This window comes from Miscanthus floridulus, chromosome 17 (assembly GCF_019320115.1).
Source record: "Miscanthus floridulus cultivar M001 chromosome 17, ASM1932011v1, whole genome shotgun sequence".
Classification (NCBI taxonomy): domain Eukaryota; kingdom Viridiplantae; phylum Streptophyta; class Magnoliopsida; order Poales; family Poaceae; genus Miscanthus; species Miscanthus floridulus.
The window spans coordinates 101,553,607-101,575,774 of record NC_089596.1 but is presented as its reverse complement, the minus strand read 5'-3'; the positions used below and the strand labels follow the sequence as shown (position 1 = coordinate 101,575,774).

The 22,168-nt window shown below is 47.9% G+C and overlaps 3 protein-coding genes across 8 annotated transcripts; all 3 read left to right on the top strand.

Moving 5' to 3' along the window:
* The first annotated feature begins 5,178 nt into the window (after positions 1 to 5,178).
* On the top strand, positions 5,179 to 6,735 carry LOC136516096 (mitogen-activated protein kinase kinase kinase 17-like). The gene has a single exon (XM_066509493.1). The coding sequence runs from the start codon at positions 5,263 to 5,265 to the stop codon at positions 6,733 to 6,735; it is 1,473 nt and encodes a 490-aa protein (XP_066365590.1). The 5' UTR covers positions 5,179 to 5,262.
* Positions 6,736 to 10,995: 4,260 nt separating this feature from the next.
* LOC136516479 (PH, RCC1 and FYVE domains-containing protein 1-like) lies at positions 10,996 to 16,805 on the top strand. 6 transcript variants are annotated; one of them, XM_066509884.1, is made up of 11 exons: positions 10,996 to 11,240; positions 11,460 to 11,487; positions 11,683 to 11,756; positions 11,854 to 11,940; positions 12,017 to 12,106; positions 12,269 to 12,355; positions 12,478 to 12,594; positions 13,040 to 15,082; positions 15,167 to 15,313; positions 15,658 to 16,040; positions 16,221 to 16,805. In XM_066509884.1, the coding sequence occupies exons 3-11, from the start codon at positions 11,739 to 11,741 to the stop codon at positions 16,309 to 16,311; spliced, it is 3,063 nt and encodes a 1,020-aa protein (XP_066365981.1). In that variant the 5' UTR covers positions 10,996 to 11,240; positions 11,460 to 11,487; positions 11,683 to 11,738; the 3' UTR covers positions 16,312 to 16,805. The 6 variants fall into 6 exon arrangements, with proteins under 6 accessions (XP_066365981.1, XP_066365980.1, XP_066365979.1 ...); XM_066509883.1 differs by having other exon boundaries at positions 11,460 to 11,511; positions 11,689 to 11,756; XM_066509882.1 differs by having other exon boundaries at positions 11,460 to 11,511.
* A 496-nt stretch (positions 16,806 to 17,301) lies between these two features.
* LOC136516480 (anaphase-promoting complex subunit 10-like) lies at positions 17,302 to 20,255 on the top strand. Its single transcript, XM_066509886.1, has 6 exons — positions 17,302 to 17,558; positions 17,668 to 17,728; positions 17,815 to 17,907; positions 18,297 to 18,367; positions 19,536 to 19,640; positions 19,829 to 20,255. Exons 1-6 carry the CDS (start codon positions 17,353 to 17,355, stop codon positions 19,896 to 19,898), a joined length of 606 nt encoding a protein of 201 aa, XP_066365983.1. The 5' UTR covers positions 17,302 to 17,352; the 3' UTR covers positions 19,899 to 20,255.
* Positions 20,256 to 22,168: the final 1,913 nt, after the last annotated feature.

The window sequence follows — 22,168 nt, the reverse complement described above, 5'->3', positions numbered from 1 at the left end:
TTACCCCCGCCGGCCCCGGGTGCTCGTGCTGACTCGCCGGCTGCTGAGTGCCTTTTCCCCGGGTGCTTTTCTGTTGCTTTCGCCACCTTTCCCCTCCCTTCCAAGCAACGGACCGAGGGAAGGAATAATCTTCAAGGGCCGGAGAGAGATCCGGACGGTTAATTACTTGGGAGTCCATCCGATCGCTGTCACGGGCGCGTCCTGATGCAATGCAGCGTCTAAATCGCCGTCTCGGCGATCACGCATCAAGAGTGCTGGATGGATTACGCGGCGGAGGAGTCATGCGTCTCAGGATCCCGTGAAACGACATGATTTTCATTAATTTAGGAGTAGGAGTAGGAGTAGGAGTAGTCACACATATTTTAGTTCTATATACATGAGTGCGGCTAAACTGAAATGCTTCTTGCGAGCCAAGCAAGGCCAAGTGCACCTGGTAGTACCTGATAGGCAGACAGACTACAGACTATTACAGCAGTGGTGTAATGTAACTTAAGACGTAATCTTAGTAGTAGTACTCGTGTCAACTTCTAATTAGTAGCCAGTCAGGCACTTAATACTAGTAATCTACAGTAATGGACTTTCTGTGTAGAGACACAGTAAGAAACTTCCATCATCATGACACCATAATTTGCGACGGATCTTGGTACCCAGTCAAGTAAATGTTACTGCAGTTTGTTCTTGAAGAACAGGGGGGCTGAATTTTGCTACTTACAGCAACAGTTGGCCCTGACAAATATATCCGGAGCCAATATAAAAACAAGCGTCCCACCCAGAACAATCATTAGGCCCCATGGTCCCCCAAAACCGATAGCTAATGATGAGCTCAAATAAACAAAGCCGTAGCTAATCGTTGCGTGCTACCCCTACTACTGTAGAGTACTACTAGTACGTACCGACGGACGGAGGCTTTGGATCCTGTGCGAGATTGACCAGCTCAGCAGCCCCCCATCAGCGGTTGGCGTCAACACAGGGCTGCGGCTGCGGCTGAGGGCGCGTTTAGGTGGCAAATTTTTTTATCTTGGGTACTGTAGCATTTTCGTTTGTATTTGGTAATTAGTGTCTAATTATGAACTAATTAGGTTTGAAAGTTTTGTCTCGTAATTTCTCATCCAATTGTGCAATTAGTTTTGTTTTTCGTCTATATTTAGTACTCCATGTATGTACCATAAGATTCGATGTGACACTTTAAGATGAATTTTTTGGAATCTAAAAAGAGCCTGAGGCTGCAAGCCTGCAACGGCGTCCGACGGGGGCGGCCAATCATGAGGCGGCGATGGAGATCGAGCCGGCACGCAGCAGCAGGTGTGGTGGTGCCGTGGTGGCGTGCAGCTCACCGAACTCGCACTTGTGTTTTTTTTGGGTTTGGCTGGCGACTGGCGTGTGCCGTGCCGTATCTCCTGGACCGATCGCCTGCCCGATATCCTCCGTCACGCCAGCGCCGCGCCAAACTGCCAACTGGATAGCTCGATCGTTCTGCGTGTCCTCCCGCACCACCACGGCACCACCACCCCTCGCTCTTCTTCTCCTCGCTTCGGCTAGCGGCCCCGTGAGCCACATGGCTGCGCCTCGCGCTGCCCACATGTGCTGTTTTTTTTTGGGCTACTAGTGTTGGCGCTGTCCGGGCTGGACCGGCTCTGCCGTACGGGGATAAACAACGACCGACACAGGCTGAAGCTGGACACATGAACGAAGGGGTCAGATCTGTCCTGCCGCGTAGCTGCCGCCACACGTTAACGTTCAACCACGGATCCTGCGAAGGACAAGTGTGTTCTTTCCAGTCTCTGCACTGAGAAAAGGAGGAGATCAGCGCGCGGCACCAGACACCGGTTCCGCGCCACACTTGTCAAAGCGCCGGGTGTGCGTGCAGCAGACCGCTGTTCGGCTGAACCTACCAACCTGTGCTCCGCCAACTCCCGGGCACCAGGCGTGCCGGAAACAGATGGCAATGTGGCATGGCATGGCACTCTGGCAGCACACCCGGCTGCAGCTGGGGGAAAGAAGCTGAAGGAGCTAATTAAGCGGTAGCGAGGTTGGGTCAACCACGGGGTTGTATGGCTTGCATCAGCTGATAAACGTGGCGAGAGTTGCGATGACAAATGAGCGTGGCCTGATGAGAGCAAATCGTTACGTGGCTGCCTAACAAGGCATCCAAATTAGCTCATCTAATTCTCAGAGGCTTCTGCGTGTTATTGCAATGGATTACTTCGATCTGTTTTGATGCGTAATTGGTGATGGTGGGATAACCTAGACGAAATCTTTAATTTCCAATAATAATGTCGGTGTTTCGAGTAAACACCAACGAGTAAATTTGTATAATTACGCGTTGGACTCGGATGGTATGCTAAAAGACACATGGTGTGTACTGGTTCGGGCAGAATGTCCCTACGTCCAGTTTGTGGCTGCTGCTCGTGTTATTAGCACTGAAAGGTTCGTAGTAGGGGTTATAAACGGGCGAGAGAGGGACATGTCCCAAGTCTCTGATGGAAAAGGTCGAAAATGACGCTAAGAGCTTTGTTGCTGCTCAGCTGTGTGTTATGTGATGCGTGGTGTGTTCTATTGATCGGTCCCCTTAGTGGGGTGCCATGCCTTCCCTTTTATAGACCAAGGGAAAACAGGGATTACAGATGAGAGAAAAAAAGAAAAACCAGAGGCAAAGAAGGTCCTTCGAAGGTGCCGAGTCTTCCTTTTCCTCTGAGCGAGTCCTGCTGATCCAAAACATGGCGTAGCACCAACAGATCCAGAAACAGTCGACGGAGAAGTAAAACATCGCGAACCCCTAGATTAACTACCCAAAAGGGAAATTGAACTTCTTCGACGAACCAGATCCTTTCTTCTCCTCAGGTTACACCAACACCTCAGACTGACGAACCTAGCTTCACAATGTCGACTGGATTTCGTAGCTCTGCTCGGATTGAAGTGGATGGGGATGAAGAAGAAGAGCAAGGACCAAGGGGATTTTATAGAGGCGAACGGAGGTGGGGAGCAACACACCAGAAGTGGAGGCGGAGTGGATGGGATACACAGGCGCTTCATGCCGTGGAGATAAGGTCGAACATGGTGTGCTTCTTGCGTGAGCGGCGGAGGGGGAAATGAAGGGGAGTAGAGGGGGTCCACTCGACGAGGCAAGCGTGCGGGCGACCGTGTTCCCCGAAAGAAGAAAGAAAGGAGAGGGAAGGGGGGGTCCGGTACGAGGGACGAGGCGTGAGAGTCGAGAGCCGACCGGATGCTGGAAAAAGGAGAAACGCACAGTGCACAAGGGTGGCGGGCACTGCACGATGCCGTGGCCACGCGAAAACGGGGTGCTATAGATCCCGACACAGGCGACGTTCGTAGGCCACGTAGTGAAATGACCAGCGTGCACAGCGCGGTCAACTAAGCGAGGCAGGTGGGACGAGTGGCCAGCGGCACTCACATTTATATTTCTATTTCGTTTTTAAGTTTTGAGCTCGATTAACTTCCACCAGTAATTATTTCACGCAAAAGTTCATACTTCGCCCTAACCCACAGAGACAAAATCTTTAAGCGTTATTTAATTACTTTGCTCAGTTTAGTTTGCTAAAAAAATGGCATCTAAAACATAAGCTCAATATTTAAAATCCGAGAAACTCGTTCTGGAAATTTTTCCGAGGCCTAAACCGCGGTGCTAAATAAGATCGTAACACCGGGGTGTTACAGGATTGACTATGTAGTGTTACCTACTTATCGGTCCTTTGGCATTTTATGCTCCATATAAGCAAAATACAGCTAGGACATTGTTTTTCTTATGGATATTTTGGACGTCACCAAAACCCCTTTTTGTGCAACAAAACAACAATCCTGAATATCTTTTGCTCTTCCACCGCCATAGATCTAAACAACATCTATTCTCCCATCTAAAGAAACACATACAGTGCACTTTTATGGTGTCTTTGTTAGCTGTGACTCCGATGCCAAAAAAAAAACTCTAGATAACTTTTTTACGCACATTTATTGAAGTAGCAAATGTCATACTATTCTCTTTAGCTTCATCTTGCATGATTTTTTTCTTGAACACCTCATGTTGGGACTCAGTGCTAAAAAAAAAGCAAGATACATTGCTTTACGAGTTCTTCAAATCTTCCCAACAACACCCAAAAAGGATTCTGATGCTGATACTCTCCTCTCTCTCTCTCTATTAATAAAAGCTTGGCAGAACCATTTTGAATAAAAGAAAAGGAATTTGATGCCCATAAGGATATCACTGCTACCCAAACACGTCTCTAACATGAGCTATTAGATAATGAACTATATTTTTGTATGAGTAGTGAAATTGACTACATAGCGTTATCTTCTTAGGCATTTCATGCTCCATGTATAAGCAAAATACAGCTATGACATTTTTTCCTATGGATATTTTGGGCGTCGCCAAAATCCCTTTCCATTAAACAATCCGACAATCCTAAATACTATCAAGTGGACTAAAGGTCTTGTGCTCTTCCTCCTCCACACATGTTATGCGTTGACAACGACACTTATTTTACATATTTCTATTCTTTCTATCGATGCATCCACACTCAGATCTACAGCCAACACCTTTGATGCACTTCTATGGTGTCTTGTTATTTGTGGCTTCGATGCCGACAAACTCTAGATAACTTTTTTCATGCATATTCATTGAACTAGATAAATGCTGCAATATCCTGTTCGGCTGCACCTTGCATAATTTTTTTTGTACTTTAGGCGCCATATTATCTCTGGCTTTGATACCTCTAGATAACTTTGTTTCCTGGTATCCATGGGACTATGCAAATGTCGCGGTTTACCGCACCACAGATAAAACCCAAGAAGCTTCCTCTCGGAACCGACACGCGTAGTGTGCCCTGCATCCAGCAGCCTGCAGCCCCAAATAACCATTTCGCCCTCGTTTTCCACTTGTGCTTTGCCGGCAAAAACCCACGTTCGGTGCGTCCCACGTGTCCAAATATCTCGACCGATCAGGATCCGCCCTGCGCGGCCCACAAGTCAGTCACCGCACGCGGCGAGCGGAGCGCGCCACCGAACTCGGCTCGGCCTCTCCCGCCCCGCCCCCGCCCCCGCGTCACCGCATTCCTCACGTGCTCTCGCGACCGCGCCACCGAACTCGGCTCGGCCTCGGCCTCCCCCAACCCACGATTATAAATACGCGGTCGCAGCCGGATCGGCGGCATCGCGGCCACGCAGACTCCAATTGCATTGCCCGAGACCTAGCCCCAAGAAACCGAAAGAAACCCAGTGGGATCACGAATCCACACCCACAGGCCACAGATGATGACGGACGCCGGGATCAGCGGCCGCCGCCTGACGCGGCTCCGAACGCTCGGCCGCGGCGCGTCGGGCGCCGTCGTGTCGCTCTTCGCGGCGGGCGAGGGCGAGCTCGTGGCCGTCAAGTCGGCGCCGGGCGGCACGACGGCGGCGGCGGCGCAGCTGCGGCGCGAGGGCGGGATCATGGCCTCGCTCCGCTCGCCGCACGTGCTCCCCTGCCTGGGCTTCCGCGCCGCCGCGGGAGGGGAGGAGGAGTTCCAGCTGCTCCTCGAGTTCGCGCCCGGCGGCTCGCTGGCCGACGCGGTGGCCCGGAACGGGGGCCGCCTGGAGGAGCCCGCCGTGCGGGCGTACGCGGCGGATGTGGCCCGCGGGATCGCGTACCTCCACGGGGAGGAGGCGGCCGTGGTGCACGGCGACGTCAAGGCGAGGAACGTGGTGATCGGGGCCGACGGCCGCGCCATGCTCGCGGACTTTGGGTGCGCGAGGAGAGCGGGCTCCAGCAGGGGCCCCATCGGCGGCACCCCGGCGTTCATGGCGCCCGAGGTGGCGCGCGGGGAGGACCAGGGCCCCGCCGCCGACGTCTGGGCGCTGGGATGCACCGTCATCGAGATGGCCACCGGGCGCGCCCCGTGGACGCACGTGGACGACGTGCTCGCCGCGGTGCGCCTCATCGGGTACACGGACGCCGTGCCGGAGGCGCCGGAGTGGCTCTCGGCGGAGGCCAAGGATTTCCTGGACAAGTGCCTGAGGCGAGAGGCCAGCGAGCGGTGGACGGCGGCGCAGCTACTGGAGCACCCGTTCTTGGCGTCCGCCGGCAAAGCAGAGGATGCAAAGCCCAAGTGGGTGTCTCCCAAGAGCACGCTGGATGCCGCATTTTGGGAGTCAGACGAGGAGGAAGATGAGGAGGAGGAGGTTGAGGAGATTCCAGAGAGCGCAGCCGACAGGATCAGGGCACTGGAAGGCCCCTGCTCGGCCTTGCCGGACTGGGAATCCGACGACAGTTGGATCGAAGTGTGCAGCGGTTCCTCAGAATTTTCTGACGCCGCCGCCGCCGCTGGCCAAGAAGTGAAATTTCCAACCACGCAATGTGAAATTCCCAGCACGGCGGTGGCGACATCATCGGAGCAGGTGCACCGTGAGGCACCCGTGGCTGCGCCGGCAGCGGAGACGACGAGCTATGAATATTTCTGGGGAGACGAATCTGAAGCTGAACTGGAGGCTGAGCATTTTGACGCTGACTTGGATGTTGGCAATGATCCTGTGCACAATGTAGGAGCTGCGGATGATGCTTATGCGCATCAGCAGCAGCTAGATGTTTATGCGAATTTCACCAGTGACCCGATTGTACTCCATCTTGATATTTCTGCTGAAGAAATAGTAAAAACTACTTTTCATAGACAAATCGACCCCTGTTTTCTTCCTTCCTCCTCTGTCCGTCTTCTAATTTTGTCACCCCCTTTTTTCTTTTACTTATGATGACTCCCACAACTGACAGACTTAGGAACCATTGAATACAGGATTTTTTTTTAATTGAAAAATCCTGCGACACTCTAACCATTTTCCTGTCCAATACACCCACACCCCACCCCACCCCACCCCACCCCACCCCAAACGTAGTTGCATTCTATGATGCGGCATCACTATCCAGCAGAACAAGACGAACGTGAACTCTTACAGTAACAGTAGCTGGTTGTCCGTACATGCAGTAACCCTTGAGTGAAAACTATGAAACTTTTATCCTCGGAACACATGAAGTGACAGCATCCTTGACACCGATTAACACCTCGTCGACAAGTCACAGATCCAATCATCCAAACCAACCCTTACCCAACCATATCTAATCCACCACCCTCATGTCCCAAACCCAAAGCAACGTCCAATGCCAAAAGCTTGGACATTTTGTCAGCAACTCTGGGAGTTGCCGACAAATGTGGCAAGCAGCACAACACGCCGGGCGCCCGGGCCGCGACCCCCATCATCTGGCTCTCGCCGCAGGCGGCAGGCGAGCCCAGCAACCTCACCTCCATTCCATATTTCCATCTCCAGAAACGCGCTCGATTCGTGTCATGTGGCGTCTCGTCGTCGTCCCTGTCCCTGCCGCTGCCCCCGGCTTCTAGAGATTTTTTTTTCCTCAGCAAGAAAATGGACGCGGTGCCGCGACCTGTCCGCGCGCGACGCCGGCCAAGTGGCACGCGGCCGTGTGGTGTGTGTGATCAGTGACCGCCCCGGACAGAGTCCCCTGCAGCGAGAGCGCGAGAGGTAGGAGTATATCCCAGAGACGCTGTCGTACACGTAAACACGTCTGCTTGGTTGTTGGCAGGAAAGCTGGGGGGAGGCTTTGTGTGTGGGATCTGTTGTGATGTGAACCACCATGACACTTGTCCAGGTGCTTTGGATGAGCTCACCGCTGACATGTGTGTGCTTTCTAGATCCTTTTTTGTTTTTGTTTTGTCTGAGGCAGTGATCTTTTTTCTACAAACGGTTTATTACCGCTGACAATGTGTTTACTGTATGTATAGTGAACTCAACATGTTCTGCAGCTGGAGATCAGTTGACCAGCCTGTAAATGCTAGAAAACGCATTGACTAGAACACGGAGTAGTTCAAGTCTTGCGTTCACACACATACCGATTGCACTCCTCTCCACAGACTTCAATACAGGGAGTAGTAGCCCTCAAGAAAGAAGCGCTTCTTATGGAGCAAGCCAGAGCAGAGCAGCCAAGAATTCTTCTGGGTGCCAGGTGCCAGCTCGAACTGTCAACAAACTTGGCATGCATGTGTCGTCAGTTACCACTTCAGGAATTCCCCTTGCCTTTGCTGCGCTTTGATCGAACTGATCCGAACGAAGTTCCTCCAAGGGTCGTTCCTTAGTCCTGAAGGGAGTCTGGAGGCAGTGAGGATTGGTGGCCGTGGCCCTTGCTGCATCTAGAGACCTGTCCAGGTGTACAGCGTCCCAAAGGGACCAGACCAGACAAAAGGCACAAAGTGCAGAGCCACCAAACGGGCTGCAGATTCGCAACCGCATTGCACATTTGCACAGGTAGGCACCACGCTGCAGTCGTAAACGACGCTCTGGCTGACGGGAATCATCTCATCGCCTAATCTGACTTGCTCAAATGTTAGGCTAGTTGGTTGAGGTCCCACAATCTCAACCCACGCAGCAACGATCAGTCGTTACGTAAGCCGGCGTCACGCGTAGCGTCACCCGTCGAGGTCAGCGTTCTTCAGGTCAGCCCCCGACCCCGAGAGAGACTTCTTGGAACCATGGGCCCCGTTCCAGCGAATAGAACTAGAAGGTGGCAAAACTAGAAAGCTACGACTTTTCCAAAAGAAAATCGAAGCTGCGTGGTGCGTCAGCGCTTAACCAGCATGCCCGCTGTTGACGCTGGCCGTGACGCACAAAAAGGGCCGGCGCGGCGGCTGGAGGGAGGACCAGTGGCCGTCCGACTGGCCGTGGCAGTCAGGCACTAGTCCGCTCTCCTTTGGCTGCTTTAATTTCCTCCTCGTTTTAAGAACTTTCCAAGTCATTCCCGGCTGGTGTGGTGCGGTGTGCTGTGACTGCGGATCAGCAGTGGATCAGCGGATGAGCCTCCACGCCTCCACAGGTGAAGGTTGAACGAACTTGCCTGTTGACTGTTCCTGAATCCTGAACACAAATGACAGGCAAAAAGAGGGCCGTTCCGGGGCAGCACAGGAGAGAACACGTCGTCTCTGTGTGTGTGTGTTTTCTCTCGACCGCATAACAGGAGCGACTGTTTCAGACCATTTTATTGGAGTCTGCAGCACACAACCAACGAACGCAGTTTAGGAAGGTACTATAAGCTCGTGCTTCGTGGACCGACGAGGATTACTCAAGTCGACGAGTCTTTGGTGAGGTGTTATGTCTGTGTGCGTTGAGACTGGGCTAGGAGAGGGGCAGAGCGGCGGCCAGCGGGTCAATTCCACAACCATCAGGCGAGCGCGAGGTGCTGCTGGGGTTGGGTTGGGTGTAACGGCCGGGGACCTCACCATTTGGGTCACGTCCCGTCGCCTTCGCACTGCCCATGCTCTGCAGGTTTGCAACTGCAGCCTGCGATTGTGTGTCACCCGCGCGTCATGAGCAGGCAATAGACACAGATAAAATTGGCAAGTGGTCCTTAAACAAATTCAAGAATCATAGCGCACATTTATCAGGCGCTGTGGTGTGTCTTCCAGAGAGAAAAATTCAGACAGAAGCTGTGTGTCTGGATGGGCCAAAATCCCAAACCGTTGCAAAATGAACTTGGGCTCTCAACAAGGCCTGCTGCTGGGTCTGGGTCAGTTAAGCAAACGAGACCTGTGGATTCTTTTGCAGCAGGTCTCCTTTAATCTTCTGAGCTACCAAAGCCATGGTATATAGCACCTCAAAAGTACATAGTACAAAATTACAGTAGAAATGAATTTATCTCAGATATTCATCCATGTTTACGCAAATTTTGAGACTGAACTACAGCAAGGAAGAAAGAAAGAAGGGAACTAGTCGAAGACTGAACAACCCATCTGTCTTTAGACACCTGCCACTGTTCACAGGTTGCTTTCTCTTCTTTTTTTGTCTCTCCTTAATATTTTTGAGCTCAGCTTTTGCATAACACATGGACGAGTAAATTATCTATTTTTTTACGGATATGCAAGAGAGCCATGTATCATTGTATTAAGAGGAATAAACATAATTGGGTACACAACGCGCGACCCAACATATGCACACAACTTTAAGCTATGGTCATATTAAAATTACATAAGCAACCATACAACATTAAGCATCAATTCATATGTTAGTTGGGGCTTTTCATATAATTCTTGTGGTCATTTCCATGCAGTACCATATGGTGGCATGTAGGAGCACCTGAACTACTTCCTACAATCTGCATCTTTATTTGTGAATCGAGCGTAGGTTTATTCTCGTTGAACTTACCCACTCGAGGTCGAAGTTGACTCAGCACGAGCAACACTCGTTTTCTTTCGACCAACTATTTTTTATGGTATGAATTATGTTAGATGACATGTCCATTAGCAGTGGCTTCGTTGATTCAAATTTTATTGGTCTAAACTCTTAAAGATGCTTATAAACATAGAGTGAGTGTGCGTTGTGTTATGTAAGTGTTTGCGTGTTGTGCCTATATTTCCAAAATTAGTAGATATTTTTATTACATTCTATCGTATTTTTCGATGGGCACTCTATGCTTGATAAAATACACAATGTGCTATTTGATATTATGGTGGGCGGTTGATGTATGAAATACCATGCCCTGCATGGTGAGTGCGGATGTCAACGGTGACCCCGAGACGAAGAGTAGTGAGTAAAGCACATCAGCAGTTGAGGACAGGCAACGCGAAACACCCTTGCACTCGTTCATTTCGCGGCTGCCTACTAGTTCTACTAGTGGTTAAAAATACTTCATTTGTTAGTGATGCTTGCTATTATTAGTGGATGACAAGAAGGTGATAGTGAAAATTTTATACAGGTGGGGATCCGGTGACCACAATAGTCTATACGTAGCTCTGTCAATGCGGCGGTGCCAATTAATTTTAGTACGAGACTGTATAATGACGACAAAAAAAAAATTCTAGCTTCGCTAGTGCTAGGACCCTTCTTATTGTGTTTTTTCTTTTATTTAGTTTTTAAGAATTCATATGCATTTGCGTTAAAAACTCAAAAACGCTCCAGTTTATATAAGCACCAAGACTTCAATGAGCACTTGAGCCACAATAGCCAATTGACCACCTGTTCAACGACAACCCGACCGTGTTCAACCGATCGCGCAGACCACTCGTTCCTTCCCCAACTATCGTTATGCTCCTCCTCCCCGCCCTCCCCGCCGAACACGCCTCCCTCTCCCTCCATGCAGATCAATGTGTCCTTCCACCCCAACCTCGCTCCCCGCCCTTCTCTCGTCGTCCTCGTCCCCTCTAGACTGGCGCGGAGTGAAGATCCATCCGGACTCCGATTGATTTCTTATTTTGCTGGTAAGCATGCAAGACGGGGGCTTGCGTCGGATGGATTGTGCATTTCGTTCTGCGCCCTCAATTCCAAATCTTTCATCCTGTCTGGAACAGAATTATGCGCTTCGTGGTTAAGTATTAATCGCGTTGCATTTCGTTTGTTTTTATTATTTTATTTCCCCCATATATACAACACCGTTAATCTATTTGGCAATGTCAATCCATTTTTCTGTAATGTTTCAGAAAAAAAGGAACCAGCCAAGATTGGGAGGTTAAGAGATCTATCTGCGCATGGGTCGGTATCCTATAAGAACGTATTGGTTGTTGTCGATAAATCTGGAGATTTCGTATTGTTATGATCACCGTACAATTTTCTTCAATATCAATGGCAGCGACGTTTCATGTTGATTTGTTCTGAATCCGTTCTTGGTGATGCTGAGGTCCCAACGTTAGCCTGCATGTGCAGTTGCAGGTGATCAAGATCCACTACCTGAAATAGGATGTTGACATGTTACTGTTTAGATGACACCAGATGATAATGTGAGTATCTAAATGCCGTCCCTTTTATTCTATTTTCCTGAGCATGTCATTAAGCCCTAGTCAATTGGAAATGCTAACATTTCCATATGCCCCAAAGGCCCTTATAACTCTCAAAAAAGGCAGTAATCTTATCAAGTACAGTCGGAAGGGAAGACCCAAGATTCGTGAGTTCAGACTTTCTAGTGTAAGTTCTTATGCCAATTTTAACTTCTTAAGTGCCTGTACACAGATAACATTCCTTTGATGATTTCTCATTACAGGATGAAACATCATTAGTATGGCATTCCCATAGCAAAGTGAAGCACCTTGTACTGTCTTCAGTCTCTAGAATCATTCCTGGACAGAGAACTGTAAGTCAAAGCACAACTTTCCACTGAGTTAGATGGTTACTTTGCTGCTATACAAATAATTTAGTGTCAAACTACAATATTTAGTGTCCAATAATTTATTCAGACATGGGGTCTCAGACATTTCAATTTGACATACATGAATTCATCTTCTTTTCTTGGCAGGCTGTATTTAGGAGGTTTTTACGCCCTGAGAAGGACTACCTATCATTTTCTTTGATATACAAGAACGGCCAACGTTCCCTTGACTTGGTTAAGTATATATGATTTAGACAACTTTCACTAAACTAGTGGCAGAAGTTATGTGTTTAGATCTATCTTTTACTACAATTCGTGGAAGACCTTAATTACATGACATTCTAGCTGATCTACAGGTTTGCAAGGATCAAGCAGAAGTTGAGGTCTGGTTTTCAACACTTGAGGCACTTATTACTTCATGCCGTAAAAGTTATTCAGCTGATGGTCCAAGTGATAGGTTATCAGTCTCAGATGTGAGTTGATGTTCCTAATAGTTTGCCACATTGTTTACTTTACAGTTAAATCAATACTTATATTTTCTATGTGTGAGGTTTGCTTTCAGTATTTGAGATTGGTTCAAATTTCATTAATACATTGGTTTCTATGTGTGAGGTTTGCTTTAGGAAATATGGTATTTTGATCGATGCACACATATGTCATTATATGTTTACAAAGTCATAAGGATAAGCATGTATGTGATCTATGGTACCTTTGACAAACAAAACAAGGGGTGGGGGGTGAGGGGCTATTTGGTTCTTATTTATTCCGCATAGTAGTTAGCCTCTAATAAAGTAGTACTTAGTAGTTTATCCACTTGACCTTTCTTTTATCAGCTGGACTGCCCCAGACTCTACTGTTCCTTACCTTTGATCAAGTGTTGCAGAATTTTCAAGCTAAGCATTTCTTTATGTTTTTCAGGAAGTATCACATTACCAAGATAACAGTTTTCATGATACAACATTAGATATTGCCTCAAGTATTACACGTACTTTTAACTCAGCTGGCTATAGCACAACCAATTCTCTCAACTCAGCAAAAACAGATGTTGTATCTGATCGTGGAAATATGCTAAGAGCAAGTACAGACAGTAGCCGGCTTAGTATTTCCAGTGCTCCTAGTTCTTCAAGTCAAGGTTCTGGACAAGATGACATTGAATCCCTTGGTGATGTTTATGTGTGGGGTGAGGTATGGACTGATGTGATCCCCACAGAAGGATCCTCAAACTATTTGTGCTCCAAAGCAGACATTTTAATTCCTAAACCACTTGAATCAGATGTTGTCTTGGACGTACAACAGATAGCGTGTGGTTATAGGCACATTGCACTTACTACTAGGCAAGGAGAAGTGTTTGCATGGGGTGAAGAACTTGGCGGACGGCTTGGTCATGGGACCGATGCAGATATTAGTCGTCCTAAACTTGTTGAAGCCTTAGCAGTATCAAATGTAGAATATATTGCATGCGGGGAGTTCCATACTTGTGCTGTAACTGCCTCTGGTGATTTGTACACTTGGGGTGATGGATACTACAATGCTGGATTGCTTGGACATGGTGTTGGAGCTAGCCACTGGCTTCCAAAACGAGTCTCAGGACCTTTAGAAGGGGTTCAGGTATTGTCTGTTTCATGCGGCTCATGGCATTCAGCACTGACCACATCAAGTGGTAAAGTGTTCACTTTTGGTGATGGAACATTTGGTGCTCTTGGACATGGGAATCGTGAAACTATTGCATATCCAAAGGAAGTCGAAACTTTGAGTGGATTTAGAACAATGAAAGTTGCCTGTGGACTCTGGCATTCTGCTGCGATTGTGGAGGGTAGTAATCAGGCAGGTGTGAATGTGATGTCCAGGAAGCTATATACCTGGGGTGCTGGTGACAAGAATCAACTAGGTCTCGGGGATAAAGATGCTAGGCTTGTTCCTGCTTGCGTTCAATCTCTCATTGATTATAATTTCCATCAGGTGGCTTGTGGACATAGTATGACCATTGCCCTCTCTACATCTGGTCATGTTTTCACAATGGGCAGCTCTAGCAATGGCCAGCTTGGGAATCCAAAATCTGACGGTAAACAACCTATCTCCGTACAAGATAGGCTGGCTGGAGAATTGGTTGAAGAGATCTCATGTGGCTCATGCCATGTTGCAGTCTTGACTTCACGAAGCGAAGTATATACATGGGGAATGGGGGCCAATGGGAGGCTGGGACATGGTGGTGTTGAAGATAAGAAAAAGCCAACTCTTGTGGAAGCATTAAAAGATCGTCATGTTAAAAGTATAGCATGTGGTTCTAATTTCACGACCTGCATTTGTATACATAAGTGGGTTTCAGGTGCTGATCAGTCTGTCTGCTCAGGTTGTAGACAACCATTTGGCTTCACAAGAAAGAGACATAATTGTTACAATTGTGGGCTTGTTCATTGCCATGCGTGTAGTTCAAGAAAAGTTCTGAAAGCTGCTTTGGCACCAACTCCTGGCAAACCACATCGCGTATGCGATTCATGCTTCATGAAACTTAAGGCTGCAGAGACCAGCAGCAACAGTTCACATAGCAAAAGAAATGCCATTGCTCGTCGCTCTGTTGATAGCAAAGACAGGTCAGAGAGGCCAGAAATAAGGCCTTCCAGGCTTGCAACTGGATCAACACCAGAACCGCTCAAGCAAGCTGAGATAAAAGCAGTTAGAAACGAGATAAAACCAGATCCTATGTCCACAATGAGGGCACCCCAGGTTCCTTCCATGTTACCTTTTAACAATCTCGCTTTTGGTGCAACATTTGGTGGTCCAGCTAGTCTGAAGCCTATGGCAATGGCTCCAATGCCAATGGCCATGCCTATGTCACCATCTCCTCTCACAAAGAAGCCAAGTCCATCAGCAGCGACTCCTCTTTGTGGTAAAAGTGACACTGATAACTTGAAGGTGGCTAAACAGGTGCTGAATGAAGATATCTCAAAGTTGCAGTCTCAGGTATGATTTAGAATACCGTAGGTTTTTTTTGCCTTTATCGTGTTTATAGTTGATGTTGATAAAATGGTCGATTTTTTTTGTCAGGTTAATAAATTGAAACAAAAATGTGATGCCCAAGAAGAGCAACTGCAGAAAGCGGAAAGGAGAGCTGAAAATTCTGCCTCTATAGCTGCAGAAGAGTCTTCAAGGCGTAATGGTGTCTTGGAGTTCATTAGGTTTCTTGACAATGAGGTAAATTTTTAAACTACTTTTGTAAGACTGAATGCAGCTCTTGAGCCTGCATGTTGAAATTTTAAGTTCATATCATGCTGCACACTTGAGACTCAATAGTATGCTTCTTTTTATTCTGTTCAATTTACAGTACCAAGATTTCTATAATACAATTAAAATACAAATAGAGGTGTGCCTCAACATTGTTGCGAATGAAAAAGCGTAGTATTAAGAGAACTTATTTTTAAATTTGAATAACCTGACTCGATATAAGTTTTGTGGTTCATAAAATAGGGGTTCTTTATTTACATGTTTACTGGATCTGTCTTGGAGTGCTCACTGTATCACGTTCATTCATTCTTCAGCTCAAGAGTATTGCAGATAGGGTGCCCAGTGATGCTGCTGACAACTTAAAAACCTTGCAAAATCATTCAGCGAGATTTCTTACGGAACAAGGTATTCGTCCACTGGAAGTCACAGGTATGCATCGTAAGTCTGCAAGCATAAGCAACCTCGTAATGTCTCAGGACGGCAGCACAGGAAATGCAAGTAGCTCAGCTGTTTCCTTGGCGAGCGAATCTCCATGCCATCGTATCATGGAAAACAGCTCGAGAGCTAATGGTGACTTAGGACCAAAGCTTGGTACTCATGGAGAAGTGCAACTGATTGAGCAGTTTGAACCAGGGGTATATGTGACACTCATCCAGCTTAGAGATGGTACTAAAGTGTTCAAGCGTGTCAGATTCAGGTACCCTACTGTAGGTCATTTTCCTGTCATTGCATAGAGAAGAAACCACCACCAATCACTTAGCACATTAATTACATAGCTCTAAAGCACTTGGTAGTTTTCATTTTGTGCCAAGAAAATTTTGCTTCTAGGAACAATTTGAGCTGACCATTTGTTTTTTCTTGGCTGTTTCCCGATCAGCAAGAGGAGATTTGCGGAGCAGCAGGCCGAGGAATGGTGGAGGGAGAACCAGGAGAGAGTATTCAGGAAGTACAACCACCCGGCCAACTAACCAGCCTCATCATACTCGGCTGGACACGTCATCCATTCCATTCCCATCTTCTCATGAAGAGTAGCTGGAGGCGAGCCTGTTATTGGGTGATCGTCGGCCTGTACTTGAAGAAAGCAAAGTTTTCTTCGTGTTGCTTGGAGCATTGCTCTTGTGGCTGTGTGCTGTGGCGATGTAGAATTAGGTTGTGAATGGGGAAGATGCTGACGTAGATTCTCATTGTTGTTGTGCTTGCTACCTACGGAAATGGCAGTGCGTGGTTCATCACGTGGAGGATAGTACCCTCTCCAGTTCACCTCCGACAGTTTACTATTTCACAGTTTTGATATTTCATTTTATATTCATTTATTATTCATTCAGCTGTTCATGCTTTCCACCGCCGTGACCGTGATGAGGTTCCATTACTGGCTTGTGTTGTGCGAGAAATGAGAATGCATGTAATGGTGATATATTGTACTACTACTGCCGTGTCGCGGCAACGGCCAACTTAGTGTAGTTGCATTATTACCAACATAAATTGCTGCATATTTACTTAATACATAAGTGCCTACTTGCATATAACGTAAGGTGTGAATATATAAAAAATGTTTCAAAACATACGCATCATGGTCTAGTTTTATAGATTTCATTATAAACAATGCTATGGTGCATACAGATTTCAAAATAGATACTCTGTTAGAAATATATCAAATTCTTAAAAGGTGATGAAAATCGAACTAACAACAGTATTAACATGCAGAGGCAAATAAAAACTTTGTTTTAATTGACGTGTTAATGATGCGTGGTGGAAGCCCACGTGCATGCCAGGACGAACCACCAGCCCATTTTGATTAAGGAAAGCCACATACGTCGTAGCAGGCCACGGCCCACCTAGGTTGCGCGCTCTGCCCTCTGGGCGACCAGCCTGTTACATTTTGCGATTCCTGTTGAAGGCCTGCTGCAAGTTTGCACTCCTCTCCTGCTTCTGGGCCGCTTTCCTTGCCCGCGCAACTGCTCATCAAGGCGTCCAAAATTTCCCCCAACTCTTCCCCTCGCACTAGTCCGATGGAATCCGACACCGAGGAGGAGGCGGCGGCGACCCCGGCGGCAGCGGGGGCACCAGGCGCTGGGAGGCTGAAGGGGAGCCCGGAGCTGACTGTGGACGCGGACATGCGGGAGATGGCAAAGACGGCCGCGTGGAGCGTCAGTTCCTGCAAGGCCGGCAACGGCGTCGCGGCCCTGCGCGACGACAACCTCGACACCTACTGGCAGTCAGTGGCGACCGCTCATCACCGATTTTTTTTTTGTTCCTTTGTTGAATTATTAGTTGAAGCTAGAAGGTCAGAGTTGGTGATTCGGGTTTTGCGATTTTGGTCTCAGGTCTGATGGGGCGCAGCCGCACCTGGTGAGCATCCAGTTCCAGAAGAAGGTGCAGCTGCAGGTGCCTGCTTCAGTAGCGATGCTATATTCGCTTTGTCTTGTGATTCCGATGGTTTTGAGATTAATTGGTTCTGTGTTGCGCGGCAGCTTGTTGTGCTCTACGTGGATTTCAAGCTCGACGAGAGCTACACGCCGAGCAAGATCTCCATCCGGGCCGGGGATGGCTTCCACAACCTCAAGGTACGCTTGTTCTCCATGAGATATCGTTTGAAGGATGTTCAGAAGCTTGTCGGCTGTAGTAGATTTAAGCAAGATTTTACATGTTGATTCGTCCGAGTTGAGTAGGACAGGGAGACTGAGTTTCAACCTGTGAAATAAGTAATCATTCTGAGGCTAAGCTTGAACTGATTTTATACACTGTAATAACTAGATTGTTTTTCTGGTATTTCGTGCCTTCCTAGAAGTTAGATACAGTTAATATGATCTGGCATTTCCTGAGAGAATTGCTTCCGCATTGCAAGTACTGCTGCACTGAACTAATCGTTTGAAAATTGAAATGTTGAGCATACTAACTGACAATTTTTGCCATGATTTGAATATTTACAATAGAACATATCTCATGATTCCAGGAGATTAAAACCGTGGAGCTTGCAAAGCCAGTTGGATGGGTCCATATATCATTATCCGGGGCTGATCCACTGTATGCATTGTAACTTGAAGATGAATGCTACTTCCCAAAATTATGAGTATACTCCCTTTATACATACAAATGTGCAGACTTAAGCTGACAGCCTTGGTTTGTTGTTTTGGTGATAATGCTAATGTTGTTCCTATTGTTTGAATCTTTGTGTTAAATTTGAAAAGACTTGGATATCGTGTCAGGTTTGTTGTCAGATACTGACACATTTGAGGCAGATAATACTGCATCTATAATCTCACCAGGAAACAACAACAACAACAACAACAACAACAACAAAGCCTTTAAGTCCCAAACAAGTTGGGGTAGGCTAGAGTTGAAACCCAACAGAAGCAATCAAGGTTCAGGCACGTGAATAGCTATCTTCCAAGCACTCCTATCTAAGGCTAAGTCTTTGGGTATATTCCATCCTTTCAAGTCTCCTTTTATTGCCTCTACCCAAGTCAACTTCGGTCTTCCTCTGCCTCTCTTCACGTTACTATCCTGACTTAGGATTCCACTACGCACCGGTGCATCTGGAGGTCTCCGTTGCACATGTCCAAACCATCTCAATCTGTGTTGGACAAGCTTTTCTTCAATTGGCGCTACCCCTAATCTCTCACGTATATCATCGTTCCAAACTCGATCCCTTCTTGTATGACCGCAAATCCAACGCAACATACGCATTTCCGCGACACTTAGCTGTTGAATATGTCGTCTTTTCGTAGGCCAACATTCTGCACCATACAACATAGCAGGTCTAATCGCCGTCCTATAAAACTTGCCTTTTAGCTTCTGTGGTACCCTTTTGTCACATAGGACACCAGACGCTTGCCGCCACTTCATCCACCCTGCTTTAATTCTATGGCTAACATCTTCATCAATATCCCCGTCCCTCTGTAGCATTGATCCTAAATATCGAAATGTATCCTTCCTAGGCACTACTTGATCTTCCAAACTAACATCTTCCTCCTCCCGAGTAGTAGTGCCGAAGTCACAATCTCACCAGGAAAGAGTTAAAATATTTTATCTAGTGAATGCTTGAAGAATTTTGCCATCATAATAATTGAGGAAGTGAAACTGTTTTAAAAAGTTAGTGGAAGGGACACTATGTTTAAACCTTGTACTACTTGATTTTACTTCTGTAATGTAGACAGATATATTACTATGGTTTTTGGGTATGTGTATGCAGGGAAACATTCATCCACACATTTATGCTCCAAATTGCGATTTTATCCAATCATCTGAACGGGAGGGATACTCATATCCGACAGATCAAGATCTATGGGCCAAGACCGTAAGTTGGATGCCTTTCATGTCTATTAATTTTTTGTAATACATGAGTATGTTTGACTAGACCAAGATCTACGGAGCTACAGTAGAGTTAACATAGAATTTGATGCTTGTACCCATCTCATGCCACATGGCCTACATAGGATTTTATGTACAATCAAAATCTTGATTTTATGCTTTTTCTTGTTTCAGGAATCCTGTTCCCGCCCAGCCATTTCATTTCACTTCCAGGGAGTTCATGACATACTCTACTATTAGATGACAGTGCATGAGTGATCAAGAGAAGGAAACACGGAGGATCGGCAGCCCATGGCTCTCGATGATCGCGCCATGTAGAGTCTCTTTGCCTGCCTGCGTGCAGTATGTCAGTCGTTACTATAAATACTTTTGAACTTGTTTGGCAGCCTCTGTTGGCTTGCAGTCTTTGTTTGGTTGGTCCCAATCATTCTGAGCCCTTGGTGTTCAGTGCCTTAGGATAGGGTATGTGGTTTGTGGGCGGTAGTACTGTTGAACCTTTGAACTTTGTAATTTCGTTACGTTGGTAATGAAATTTGGTTCTACTGACAATGGGTACCTAATCAATTAATCATGTGTAGGTGCAGTCCTTGCTGGAGTTATCTGCAGTAGAATGAAGAAAGAAAAGTTTCCAAGTGCAAGCCTTGATCAAAATGCACGCAGGACTTAACACTTGAAGCATCTTTCAATGCAATGCCTCAGTTGTTCAATCGACTGGAGAGCTTCTCTGGGCGAATATGTTCACATTGTCTGTTCGAGTTAACAATTTGTATCCATGTATGTAACGCTATTGTCGGATTCATAAACCCGGAGTCCCTTGAGGAATGGCTTCCACGCCTGGGCTCGGCCCAGGAAAACAACATATATTTCATGGGCCGGCCCAAAAAGCTAAAAACACAGCAGGCCGGAAGGGTAGTCCGGTCGTCGACCGGAAGGTCTACCCTTAAGAACAGGCGTCCGCTCGTCAACTTCTTCGGCCCACCTCTCCGACCGGAGCACTCGCTTTGCACACCAGCCGTCTTCAAGCAGTCTCTCCAATCGGAAGGCTTGGCTCAAAACGCTGCTTCCTACTCCGACCCCACGGTCGGGGGCTCGTGGGAAGCCTACTCACTGCTCTTCTCCGACCGGTGCACCGAGAGCCGACTGGAGCCATTCGACCGGGGGCTCCCCGTTCGGAAGAAACCAAAAGACGTGCGAAGAAAGGCAAGACATGGCACACAAGTCAAAACTACTGTACCAGTGACCATACCCTGCACGAAACAGTGCTCTGCAGGTACCCTGACACAAAGTATTGTAGGGGCCACTAGAAACTCCCATATGGTAAGCCCCCGCGTATCTCTGGACATCGATCGCAGTATGGGCTCCAGGATTTACTATACCGGGTGAACATAGCGCGACTCCTCATATGCCACTAGACATCAAGAAGTATTTGCAGGTACCGGCGTCCATCCTTCCTGAAGAAGATAGCTCGACCCTCCGTGCACATCTGACATCCTACATCGACATCGACAGTATTGGGGGGCGTCAACCATTATCCAGTTTTCATCACCGTAGGCAGCAAGGCTTAGAAATATCCGTACTCTCTCCCTCTCACCTGTAAAGCCATCCCCTTCATCTATAAAAGGAGATGCGCTCCCTCCGACGAGGGGATCGACTTCACGAAGCTCAGACTCACTAGATCGACATCAACACCTTACAACCACAGGACCACCAAGTTCCGACCGCAACCCATCGAGTCGGAGCCAACCGAACCTCTTGTACACCCCCTCCTTTCTCCTTCTCGTTTGTACCCCCACTACAGACTTCGAGCGCCTGGGCTCAGGAATAAAGTCACCGACCGACCCCAACTGGGCATAGGGCACATTGCCTGAACCAGTATAAATCCTGTGTCATTGAGCGCTAAGCCACCTCCGATCACAACGTGCAGCAAAACTACAAATATTTACTAGTTGGTCACTTTCTGCACCGACAGTTGGCGCTGTTCGTGGGGAAGACGCTGTACGTTCAACATCTTTTGGTCATCGGATGGCCCATTTTTTCGCGACCCCCGCCGTGGCGGGCTCGGGTGATACGATTCATTTCGGCTCGCTGGAGTTCCCCGCACTCTCGCCCGTCAGGATGCGGGTTCCACCCGTCTTCGAGCCAGCCCAGGCCTTTCGCTTCGGGAGCCTAGACTTCGTCGCCGACCAGCTCGGCGTACTCCACCTCCGCGAGGAGGCTTGTGACCCGGCACCTGTCAGAGGGACGTCCTCCATCGACTCCGGGACACGCGACTTCGACGGCGCGGCATCTGCGCTTCATTCCGAGCAAACTCTCTGCTCAAACCCTGCTCCGCCATATGACCGGTTCCCCTATGGCCTCACGTCTTCCGCGGACGCATACGCCCGGGGACTCCAAAAGGTGCTGGCGCCGCACCCTCTCACGTCTGAGTTTGTGGGGATGGCGAGCTACGCTCCCACCTATTTCCTCGACATCATGGATGACGACGTTGGGAGCGATGGCTCCAGCATCGGCGAC

Bases quoted from the DNA above. Each gene is read 5' to 3' on its own strand.
- LOC136516479 (XM_066509884.1), top strand. The intron at 15,083-15,166 runs GTATGATTTAGA...TTTTTTTGTCAG, and splicing joins TCTCAAAGTTGCAGTCTCAG to GTTAATAAATTGAAACAAAA. The intron at 16,041-16,220 runs GTACCCTACTGT...TTTCCCGATCAG, and splicing joins TTCAAGCGTGTCAGATTCAG to CAAGAGGAGATTTGCGGAGC.
- LOC136516096 (XM_066509493.1), top strand. From the start codon at position 5,263: ATGATGACGGACGCCGGGATCAGCGGCCGCCGCCTGACGCGGCTCCGA.
- LOC136516480 (XM_066509886.1), top strand. From the start codon at position 17,353: ATGGAATCCGACACCGAGGAGGAGGCGGCGGCGACCCCGGCGGCAGCG. The intron at 17,559-17,667 runs GTCAGTGGCGAC...TTTTGGTCTCAG, and splicing joins AACCTCGACACCTACTGGCA to GTCTGATGGGGCGCAGCCGC. The intron at 17,908-18,296 runs GTACGCTTGTTC...TCATGATTCCAG, and splicing joins ATGGCTTCCACAACCTCAAG to GAGATTAAAACCGTGGAGCT.